General features: G+C 36.2%; 1 protein-coding gene across 1 annotated transcript in view; it reads left to right on the top strand.

Moving 5' to 3' along the window:
- The window catches only part of LOC146001338 (hydrocephalus-inducing protein homolog), a 230,199-nt gene that overhangs the window by 1,860 nt on the left and 215,578 nt on the right, over positions 1-12,761 (top strand). Inside the window, exons 2-5 of the mRNA XM_083138652.1 lie at positions 823-970; positions 6,985-7,191; positions 9,645-9,846; positions 12,084-12,222. Coding sequence (XP_082994778.1) covers positions 860-970; positions 6,985-7,191; positions 9,645-9,846; positions 12,084-12,222 — 659 coding nt within the window. The 5' untranslated portion in view covers positions 823-859. The remainder of the gene's footprint in view (positions 1-822; positions 971-6,984; positions 7,192-9,644; positions 9,847-12,083; positions 12,223-12,761) is intronic.

Raw genomic sequence — 12,761 nt, forward strand, 5'->3', positions numbered from 1 at the left:
AGACTTAATTTCTACTTCGGATTGGCCATCTGCAAGTCCGGACCTATACCCTTTGGACTACAAATTGTGGTCCAAGCTTCAGGAGATGGTTTGCAAGAAGAGACATCCCAATATTGAAAGTTTAAAGCGGTCTCTTCTGAAGGCAGTTCCTCATTTTCCAGTCGATGTGTTGCGTAATTCAATTGATGCGTGGCCACAAAGACTTACGGAATGTGTGCGTGCTAAGCGTGGCCATTTTGAATAATGATTTGTGATTTTGATTTGTCATGCATCCAATTCAGTAATGTTATGAGGATATTAAAATATCTCTCAGCATTTTGTGTCAATTTACTTAAAACTTTGTGACAGTATTTATGGTAAGACTAGGTACAATAACATGCTGTACTGTAGCATTTACTATGTTTAAATGCAGTCATTAAAATATGCATCTCGCATTTTTTTATTTAAAAAATGTCTAATCTACCTCTTTTATGCGAATTTGGATATATCATCATCAGTGTTGTACTATTAATGACATTTTTTTTATCGAGAAGTTAACTGATTTCATCCATATACTGGAAACATAGTCTCTTAACTTATCACGAAACTTGACGTGCGTATGCCCTTTAGAAACTTTGTTCCTACAGCAGTGATATAATGAGAGTAAATCATGTGCTACATTAATCTGTAATAATATTACTGTGGTTACGTTTCTTTTTATATTGCATTTGAGTATAATACAAATCATGTTAATTTCATACTAAGCATATGACCTTTGTTTTGTACTCAAAACATAGTTCAATCTATGTAGAATCAAGCATATAATGTAAATTTTCCTTGCAGAAGAGACATTTGGGCAAAATATTCCTTTCCGTTTGACATGGAGATAGAAGAATGCATAAAGCCTCCAATACCAGTGTCTATGTTTGATAGGGACTTGGCTAATGTTCTGCCACTCCTTTTCAGTAGTGGGGATGCACCAGACGTTAAGGTTAGAAAAATAATTTGATACTGTTTTAAATATACTAAGGTAGATTTCACACCATAGCAACATAACATACTGCCCAAGCCTACATTTGATTGGTGAAATCCTTGAGCGACATGTGATACATATTGCTTGTTGTTAGTTGTGAAATATCTCTTACTACTATATGCTATATGTTTTTATGCTTTGTACTGGAAGAAGAGGGAAAATATTTCTAAGAATGGCATGCAATTTGAAAATCAATGGAACCCCTGGTGAGGTAATTCCAGTTTGTTTAGGATGTGATAAACATTAATGTTTAGAGATATTTTGTTTCAAAGTGCATTGTGTTCAAAACTTCAGATCTTGAATTTTGTGTGTGTTCATTATTCAAGAATGTAAATAAAGTACAGCATCATCACCACCTTGCATAACATACTCTACAGGGTGGCCCATAAATCCCTAACCATTCACATATTTTATGTCCAGTGTGTCTGTGTGCTGTCCTTCATTCTCGCTGCATAATATCATGCGACACCACTTTCTGAGAGACATTTTTCACAACATAGCAGGGGTTATTGTTCTAAATGCCACTGTAACAGCTGCCCTCAACTCATATTGGAATGCTAATGTTTCGACACAATGTCCTTTATGTATCCCAAAGAGTTATCACACGTTGCCAAGTCCAGTCTTCTTGCAGGCCATTTCATAGGTGCTGGGGATAATATAATGCGCAACAGCACACAGAAAACTATACGCTAGATACATAAGATATATGAATGGGTAGGGATTTATGGGCCACCCTGTACATCCATACATAAAATATTGTAGCTGAATAATTGTAACTTGGGCTGCATTAATTCAATAATTCAAATGAAATTATTAATTATTGCTTCAGCTTTATAGAAAGAAAAAACTTAGTTCCAATTTAAGGAACATAATACCAATACTTTATTACTGTAGTATTACATTTATGTTATTGTTAAATAATTACCATTACCATACAGAAGCATCACTTTAGTATTTTTTAATTCAAGCATTAGCATCATCAATAATTTTAACAGCAGCACTAATCATAATCAATCCAATAAATACTAATCTACAAATTCAACTTATTGTAGCACTATTAATAAAAATAGGAACTGCACCATTCCACATTTGAATACCAGAAGTCATAGAAGGAATAACATGAGTTAATTGCCTAATGATGACAACCATTCAAAAAAATGCCCCAACTACACTACTTATCTACGTAATTAATAATCTAAACAAAATTTCAATTACTAGAATTGGTGGCTGGGAAACAGCGAATCAGCAATCAGTTGAATTTTCTTCGACTGAAATCTGGTATTTTCGAATCACAAGGTACCGAACGTTATTTGTGGGACGAAACAAATTAGCATTTACATTTACCATTCGGAGATGTCAGACTCATCTTCACTTGTATCCTCCGACAAGAAGTTGCCCTCTGTTACTTCAAGAGCATTGTTCAGGCAGCACTTTTTGAAAGATTTGGCCACTGTTCTCTCAGGGATCTCGTTCTGGGCATCGAAAATCCACTGAGCAAGAGAGGCTGATGCACTTTCATCTTTCCAAAAGGTGTCAGTGCATGATCCTTTCTTCTGAAGTTAACCATGCTGTGCACATTAGCCTTGAATAGTTTTTTGATGGAAACATGAAACAGTTGATCTTGGTTCATCATGCCTCCTGGAATGACCATCAAGTCAGCATTTGAGATAGCATTTATTTTCACCTCTTCTGTTAAATGACCCTTGAACATATCCACATCCAACATGTTGGGTTTGTTCAGAAGACCATGGTATATTTACACATATATAAAGGGTGTGGCATAATAATAGGCTTTATTAAATGTAACGAAACTAATACTACATTTTATTTTCTTAAAAAAATACGAACACCTGAAACAATGCTAATTGATTCTTCAATGCATTTCCCGTAGCTTCAAAGTTCTTCACTCACATCCTGATTTCATTGTCCAATGGAATAAGATCATGTCTCGTAAGATTAAATAATGTCTATATTCTCACAGAGGCAATACTGCCACCATATTTATAAAATGCCCTACAGCTACAGCACGTTTAGCTCCGCTCCAGCGAACCATGCCTGTAAGTGGCGCATATTGCTGATGCAAATGACAATAAGTGTTACCAACACCATTACAGAAACTCTCCCAACTAAAATAAAAATACCCATTTTTATGCCACACCCTGTACTTGGATCCTAGATGCCACTAATTCTGAGACACATCTAAACAAAACCTAACAAAAAAGTGCACCTTAAATTCAAAGAAATATGATACTTTACCATGCAGATGGCTGAGCACATTCAGAGCCCTGCACTGCAGACCAGTTTAGCTTACTATGGTTGCCGGGCCGAGTTTTCCTTATTCTCCCACCTAGCAAGTCAGCGAGTAAGAACCATGCGCTTGGGTTTCGTAGCTCCAAGCATCGATAGCCCACGGGTAACTGGCAGACCTTGCAAGCCTCCCAAGACCCACCTGGTTTATCTACAGCAAACGCTCATTCTGGTTACGCAGTCTCCAGATACATGCTGTCACTGTTGCCAACTTTTAGATTCTAAACTGTTCAAGGAGCACTTGAAATGTTCATCATGTTTACTCAATTTGAGATTGCAGTGATTTCTTCCATTGTAGAATACATTTGCATAAGCAAGTTACGCAAATGTGCTATCGTAAATACATTTTTGGAAACATTGTGTGCCTGTTGGTTATTCTACATTAAACTATTTTTCGAAGAACTTTGAAAAAATGTTGCTACAGGTTTTCTCTGGTGCAATTTTGCCAATTCAGTATCCGAATTAGTTGCTCAATGTAGCCCTCCCCTTTTTGAAAAGTTGTACTATTCGTGACTTGCTTAGTGTTGTTATTCCCTCTAAGGCATTGAGATCGGTTGTTTTGTTTTTATAAATTACATTCTGAAGGGAATTTCATCCTCAATTTAGGTGTAATGTATTACTTTTTAACCATTACATTTGTGACATCACATGATGCTGAACACTGAGACACGAGAGTCCATAAAATATATCATAAAAAATCAGTATTTACACTACAAAAGGTTTTTGCATAATGTCATATATATTTCAACTAATCATCATTAGCCCATTTTGCAAGTTATCTCGTTCTACAGACCTCAATAAGAATAACACGATGTACAATTATTGTTAGTTAGAATTGACGAGCTGCATCTTTGCAGGTGGCCTTGGCTACTCTGCCAGAGTGTGAGAGAGATGCGTTTATGTAGTTGCCACCTACTTGCCCTTTGGGTGGTCGACAGCAAGGACAAAATGCAAGGATAATGACGTGCAGCCGGTAGCTCCTCCCCCTTGCTACTGCGCAGCCGGGCTTGGGCAGGGTTCACCCGCAAAGATACAGCTCGTCAACTCTAGTATCTTACAATGGGTTCAAATAACAGGCAGTGTTGGTCCACACATTTTAACAAAACAACTACGTAAAAATTAAACTGAGAGAAGTTGTGATTTCAAGATCAGAAATACGATATAAAATGAACAAGACACACAAACCTATATTACAAGACCATCCAAGTAAATTTGGAAAATAATGTAATAATGAAACATTCTAATGGAAAAATATTAATGTGAGAAATTACAAAATCTAACAGTTACACAACTTCAAGGCCCAAGGTCTCGTCAACTAGCGTAAATTCAAATATCTTCATGCATAGTGAAATTTAATTGCCGTTGACAACACTGACAGTGGTGCTCGCGTTGGACTGAAGGAACTACATCTGGTTTCACATAACTACTTAGTTCCCATGTAAAGAGGAAAATCTGGCTGGTGTTGCGGCCTGTGAATTCTTGTTCAGGGAAGCTCACTTATGCAATGCCCAACACCTTGCTCGATTCACGTGTTGCATATTATGTCGTGACTTTTTGTTGACTGGTTTCTTCTGGGTCTCATGCTGACCTCTGAGCACATTGAGCAGCCTACTCATAATCTGGCTACCACAGGTTCCAGATTCATGCTCTGCATTAGATCTGGTACTTCTTTGTCACTTTATCAATTTCATCTAATCATTATTCATCCTCACTGCCACAATGACGGAAGTATAATATGAAAATTCCAAATACAGATTTAAATATTTTGGTTGTGTAATTGTATTATTTCTCTTGTAGTCTATGGTTATTACAAGCTTAAGAACACAGTTTTTTGTTGTGACGTTTCAGGTGAACACACTCTTCCTTCTTCAGTCATTTATTTTTAGTTTGATTAAAAATACAGTTATAACAAGCAACTTAACTGTAAAACAAGCATTCTGTTTTATTTTTATTTCAGATAAAAAAAATTGATCACATTTTTTTTTTTAAATTATGAATTCCAAATATCATCAGCCAATTCAAAATCATCATTGCTTTCACAAAGTTTCTTCATGTTTTCCGTTACATTAACCTTTTGTGTCCCAAGCATCTCGATCGAGATACCCAAATGTAACCCTCACGGTCCCAAGCGTCTCGATCGAGACGCTGTGTCAAGGTCGTAGTTTTTACGTTATAACTTTTCTATTTTTGGCTAGAATTTCGATTTTTTTATATTGTTCCTAACACATGTATTTAACAGAAATGTTTTTTTGCATTTTTTTGTCTTCATGAAAATGGAGGGGAAAATGCGGGAAAGGGGACTTCTCTTTTGCATCTCTTTTCAAGGTCAAATTTTTGCCGACAAAGGAAGACCGGCTTTGTTGTTCTAAAGCAATGGTTTTCACTCCCTCCTGTTAACTGCATTCAAAGGAAGCTTGTTTATCAGTATCTGATGTCAAAATGAAATTTTCCTGTAAGGACGCAAGCAGGGGATGAGGGAGGGGAAGACTGGTTGTTGAATCTGCGTTGTGAGAATGGAATTTCGAAGCATGCTGAAGGAAACCTTCGTTTTTTTAGCACAAGTTGCAACAGGGGTTACCCTGCATTGTCTAAAAATAGAATTTCAAGCAGCTGCAAGAATCGGCGCTCATTTTTCACTGCGTTAGCTTTTCGTCCGTGAATGTTGTGCGTAGGTGTCGTTTTGTGCCCAAGTGCGAGGTCATTTTTTGGATGAAGTGACAATTTTTTAAAATAATTTTTGGGGGGTTTCTCCCTTCCCCCTCCATATATATGCTAACTTTACATAAATTTTGCATTTTGTGCATTTTGACTTTTTTTTCAGGGGGGGCAGGGGGAAACACCATTTTTTTAAGAAAAGTATTTTTGAGGGGATTTCCCCCCTTTCCCCCTCCATATGTACGCCAAATGTGCATAAATTATATATCGTCTGAATCTGTGATTCATTCTGCATACAACGGTATATCTTTCATATCTCTAGGCATTTAGTTTCTGAGCTATAGTCATTTCAATGTAACTCTGCATTTTGAAGCTTGAATCAGTGGCATGCCGACCATTCCTTTTGGGGGTACAACTCAAGTTACATTGGTCATATGATAATAATGCAAATATTTTTGTGTTCCTTACATGTCAGCGATCATTTCCATGTGCATGTCGACACTGTCATGTACTTTTTTCTTGGGGGAGGGTGGGGGAACCAAATTTTTTTTTTCCGAAATTTTGGAATTTTGAGAGTTAGCCCCCTACCCCCTGCCACATATACGCCGAATTTGCATAAATTTCATATAGTCTGAATCTCTGGTTCTTTCCGCGTACAACGGTATATCACTCATCTGTCTAGGGCAATTAGTCTCCGATCTACACTCATTTAATTGAAACTCTGCATTTTCCTCAAAATCGGCTCGGGACAGAGAGGCTTACATGTGAAAATGGCCTTGGGACTCCAAAGGTTAAATTTTAAAGATGGTGGCTTACTCCACTTGTGAAAAAGAAAACTCCATAGTGGGTCTATGTTACCATTTTCATTATTTAATTTAGTCCAGTGTTCTGCAATGAGCTAAGTTTCCCAGACATTCAAATCTATGTTTCCCATCACTCATTTTTACCACTTGCTCTACAATGATCATCAATGCATTATATAAGTGTATCCGTACTTTTTCAAATTGCAGGTGGTACCTTCAACATTCATTAGGGAAATGAGTATGACCACAGAACAGAGATGGCACATACTTGTAGAAGCTGTTCAAAAAGGATCTTGGTTTATGAAAACTAAGTGGAAAACCTCATTTAAACCATCGCCTCCTATTGTTATTTTCCAAAAGTTTACACCAGGTTCAGTTTATAAAGTTCCTCTCACAATGCAGAATGTTGATTTTGTAAGTGTTTTTATTTTATATTTGTAAATATATTATTTAAAATAAATATAAATTTATGTTTTATATTTGTAAATATATTATTTACAAATAAATATAAATTTATGTTTTATATTTGTAAATATATTATTTACAAATAAATATAAATTTATGTTTTATATTTGAAACTGAAGGATGGAGACTATTTGAATGCCTCAGGTGTAAAACATGGTAATATTTTGGTAATTTTTAAGTTACAAAGTAAAATGTGCCATCCTTCAGTTTTTGAGTGAAATTGCCATGTCATACAATTTGCATTGGACTCAGTGAAGCCTTGTGAAATTGGTAAACACTACAGAAAGACAATTCATCTACAGTATAGCTTCTAATAACCTTTTTTGTTAATGAACTCAGAAATGACCAAAATGTCACTTACCATGTTTTACACCTGAGCCCTTCTAGCTTTGTTTTTCTGATACTCTATGGTATTGTTTACTTTGATTGAAAGCACAAATTTGGTTTCTTCCAGTTATCTAATGTCCCAACTTTTTTAACCAGATAATTTTTTTTGTAATGATGACCTCATTTGGGTGCAGATGGTGTCATGGCCGCATAACTTATGCATGCGAGAGTATGGTGATGCTACAAATTCCTCTGTCTTGTTGTATGTTGTATTGCATAATCATCTTTTGACCTGTATGAGTTGTCAGACCTGGTTCTCACCTTTCACATCAACCTGTTGCCGGTAGCTCATCGTTTGCTTATTAAGACACCAGTCCTGATGCACATTTGCTTCCCACAGGTGCAGTTTGTTTTGAGAATGCGACACCTGCTCTTTCTGCACCTAAAATCAGTCCTTTATTTTTTTTTCCAAATCTTGACATTGCTCTGAGAATTTTTGTGAGTATTTTATCATTGGAGCAAGGTTGTTCAGTGTTCAAAAAAGAATTAAAACTGTCCTCAGAAATTCATCATCGGATAGCAGACTTTCTAGGTTTGGCATCCTTCACATGCTGATGCTGATGTCCTGCAAGAAATTGACTTCGAGTCTCTTATCATGAGTTTGCTACCATGAAAGCCAGAAGCTACAGTTTTCTGCAAATGTTCTCTTGTTAAATCTAAACGTATTTTTTTATCGAAGTGTAACGAAGTTGATGAAATGTCATCTTTTTTCTGACATCTCGGACACGATGCCCATTAAATATACACAATATTACACTTCGTCTAGAACCCAAAAAAGGTGATTTTAAAGTGCATTTTTTGCATTTTTTGCCAATTTTCAGGTTTTAGGTCATTTTCCTCAATTTTCGGCATTTTCCTGTCATATTTCGCAATATTCGGTGTATTATATTGTTTCGTCATATTTTGTCACTTCTTTCATTTTGGTAATATTCTTGAGTCTTTTCACCAAGGTGAACATAGGTCTATATATATGTATATATCGCAGGATTGCAATTTACGAGCAAAAGAAATTCTGAACTGGTGACAGTCTTTGTTGTGTCGGGGAAAACCAAGATTGCATTTTGTTTAAATTTTTCCCATTTTTTAGGACATTCTATAGGTCATATACCTATATATTTTTTAGGTCATCAACTTCCACTCCCTAGTAATGAATTATTTTTAATGAGATATGCCTGTAGTTTAAAGTTTACGAAGTATGCAATTAGTGGAAGTGAAGTACCATTATAACAAAACTGTTCATGATTATGATGATGGCAGGGCCCAAAACAAAGGATAACCTAGGGGCCCAAATTTTATAACATCCCCATGATGTTTGGTCAACTTTGAAATTTGTTGATATCCCATCAGGAATCGACTGCTGTTACCAAAGGCAGAAGTGCCAACCATTAGTCTACATGGGATATCCTTTCCTTTATTGTAGTTCAAGAAATCCTTGCTTTTACATACACCCTATCTCAGTGCTCTCGATTCTTTGTGCAGAGCAACCATCTTACATCCACTTAATTCAACAGCCTATATTGGTAGAAATCATACTATTCTTTATCATCAGAAACTCATTGAATATGGTGCTTCAGCTCAAATAGAAATCAGTTGATTGAACCAAGTGTTTAACATTTCATTCTTGTAATTAATTGCTCTCGTTTTTTAAATTTGAATGGTTGCACTAGGTTTTAACTGTACTTTAAATTGTTCATTCAATGTGATTACTATATCCGTGCATACAATGGACACACATATTTTCAAACTTTTACAAGGGAATTGAAGCATTGATATGGGTTGTAGTATGTATTGTTTTGTTTGCATAGCATGATTTGCCATCGTGAACACCAAATTCCAATCAAAATATTAGGGAAAATTGAATGTAGTGAATATATATTTGGTTTTTAATATTATATAATGTAAACTTGAAATTAGTAATTTTTGTAAAGCTCACATGCCAAAAATAGTTCTAACTTTGCAGGATAACACAGACATTTTCTAATTGCTTTACCTATGTATTTTTCTCATATTTTCAGTCATCAAGATTCATAAAATTTCAATTTGAAGCTTCTCCTTACTTTAGTATGAAGTATACTTCTACTCCAGTTGTTAAATTAAGTCCTGGAGTATCAGTGGTTTTTGAAATAAGCTTCAAACCAGAGGAAAAGAAGGACTATCAACATGAAATTAAGTTTATTGTGGAAGATACAGCTGAAAATTTCATTATTCCTGTAATTGGTTAGTAAAAATATGTGGATTTATAAAGATTTGTTTAATGATAACAAATTCCAATTTTGACAGCTTAGTAGTTGAGTGTATTGAGCAGTCAACTCAGAATATCTCTGCTAGAGATCCTGAGTTTGAATGATTGTATGATCTTTTCTAAATTAATAAAAATAAGTAAATTTTATTTTCTACAAGCAGCATAAGCCTCGAAATTAAAATAGATATATAAATGGTATTTTTTAAGCTTTATTTCTACTTCTATTTCATTTATTTTTCTAACATGTTTTCCAGTCGCACTCATGTACTTTTACAGATCCACAAATTGCAATGTGGATTGGAAGATGTTGCCAATTCACACACTCATCATCCAGTCTACTAAACTCCTGTAAAGCTGTTTCCATTGGTCAAGTGAACAGTAGTGTCTGTGAATGAGTGGGAAATAAAAATGAAAATGAAAAAGGAAGTAGGCTGAGTGACTGTCCTCTTTGGAATGTACGAGGGTGATTCAAATTAAAACCTTAAAAATGCACTAACATTCCGAAAAGTTGTACGATTGATTTGTAAGTTGGCAGGAGTTATCCTTGTGGTTGAAAGAATGACCAACAGGTGGCAACATGATGCTGCAACAGTGAAGAAGGAAGCAGAGTCAGTGCAAAGATGGCTGCCCCATTGTCGACATGCACCATGTTAGAGCAGCGATCTGTGATGCTTTTTTTTGAGTAGTGAAGGTGTTAAACCAGTTGAAGTTCATCGCAGGTAGAAAGCGCAGTACGGTGATTCGTGCATGTCCCTGCAGCAACTGTACGACTGGTGTAAAAAGTTTAAAAGCAGCGTATCTTCTGTGAAGGATGCCTCGCGAGCGAGCCAGGCACACCGTGTAGTGATGAACAAAAACATCGCCGCAGTGGAAGAGCTTGTAAAGGAAAACAGGCATATTACTGTGAAGGAAATAGCTGCCATTTTGGATATTAGTGTTGGTTCAGCACACAATATTGCCCAAGAAGTGCTGCGCTTCAATGAAGTGTAGGCCAGGTGGCTGCCACGTCAGTTGACTGCTGAATTGAGACACCTTCGCGTTGGTCCCTGTGAGAAACTTTTGCGTTGTTTCAGGTCGAAGGTGATAGGTTTCTGGAAAGAATTGTTACAGAAGATGAAACCAGGGTGCACTATCACCAACCTGAAACAAAAAGATCAAGCAAGGAATGTCACCATAGTGTGTTGCCAAAACCCAAACAATTCCACACCCTACCATCAGCAGGAAAATACATACTCACTCTATTCTGGGATGCAAGTGGGGTCATTTTTTTAACATTACAATGAAAAGGAGTAACAGTGACCACTGCTTTTTATGCAGATCTGCTCTAAAATCACCATCGCCCTGCAATCAGGAGTGAACAATAGGACTTCTGATTTCAGGTGTATTGATACTGCATGACTGCCCGATCGCATACTGTCCATTCATTGGTTGCGACAATCCAGGATATGAAATTTGAATGTCTCACACACCCACCTTATTCATCAGACCTTGTCCCCAGTGACTTTCATGTGTTCAGATGTCTCAAAGAGGTGATGGGAGGCAAGCATTTCCGAAGCGACGAAGAGGTGAAAACCACAGTGCACGAGTGGCTACAGTCACAACCAAAAGAATTCTTTTCATGAGGTATCCATGAACTTCCGAAGTGATGGAATACCTGCATTGCACGTTATGGGGACTACATAGAAAAATGATGCATGTATAATTTTTCTGTATTTCCTCTTTTGCCTCATAATTAAGGTTTTCATTTGAATCACTCTTGCAACTTGCTTTACCTTACTCTCATTTTGACTTGACCAGTGTTAACTGGTGTTAAGGACATCATTTGAATTTTTCTGCATAACAGAATTTTTCATGTAAAGAACAATTGAAAGTGAACAACAAATGCCTAAGTAGGTTTGAGGGTGCTTTCAGACTGAAAAGACAAATCACAAGTCAAGCAAAAAAAAAAAAAAACAACACTTGTCACCACTTCGAAATGAATGCCAAGAAAAAATGCAACATTTTGTACCAGTGAGACAACAAGCTGAACATGTCACTTGTTCCTTGCATGTCGCTTTGGTCAGATTGTCACACATTCACAACAAATGTTTTTTTACTGACTCGAGAGGCCCGTGTCACTTGTCATTTCAGTCTGAACCCCCCCGGGTTGTAATTGAAGATTGTACATTTTACTTTTTTTTAATGTTCTTTTCTTATTTTCCTCCTCTTCTAGCCATTGGTCCTCGTCCACTTCTTGATTTTCCTGACCACATTCTAATGCCAAACAGTCCAATTAAAGTTGCAACTACCAAGTTACTCCTAGTGCGAAATATAGGCGAAGTGTCTGCTGTATTTTCTCTCCTTGTTGAAAGGTTTGTTTCAATCTTATACAGTAAACTAAGTAGAATAAAAGAAAGCAAGGTGATAGGTGAAAGTAGCTGCTTTGCCCATGCACATCTTGAATGTACTTGATTTCTCAGCTGACGCTTGAAATAGTGAACACTATTTTGTGTATCCTTTTCTTTTACCATGTTTTGTTGTTTGTCTTTTGTTTATGTACACCAATTTGTAACATTTCATTAGCAATGTGCAAGATTAAATTAACATCCTGTTGAATAACACTGATCGGCGCAGTAACAACAGTACAATGTGGCTGATGCTATATATATTTTTTTTTTATTAGATTGCATAACCAATGCATGTAATTGGGAGACAGAATAGGTTTATAAAAATTATACTGAGAGTGGTCATTTTAAAAAATATTTATAATGAGATTTATACCACAGTGTATATTTTATTATATTTAAAAATAACTTTTTGCATGTGTAGTGGAATCTTGATTTTATGTTTTCAGGGGACCAAGCTCAAAAAACTTAGAATGCAAGAAAATGTAAAATCCGGGAACGTAAAA

The sequence above is a fragment of the Lepisma saccharinum genome, chromosome 17 (genome assembly GCF_977018435.1).
Source record: "Lepisma saccharinum chromosome 17, izLepSacc3.1, whole genome shotgun sequence".
NCBI lineage: Eukaryota > Metazoa > Arthropoda > Insecta > Zygentoma > Lepismatidae > Lepisma > Lepisma saccharinum.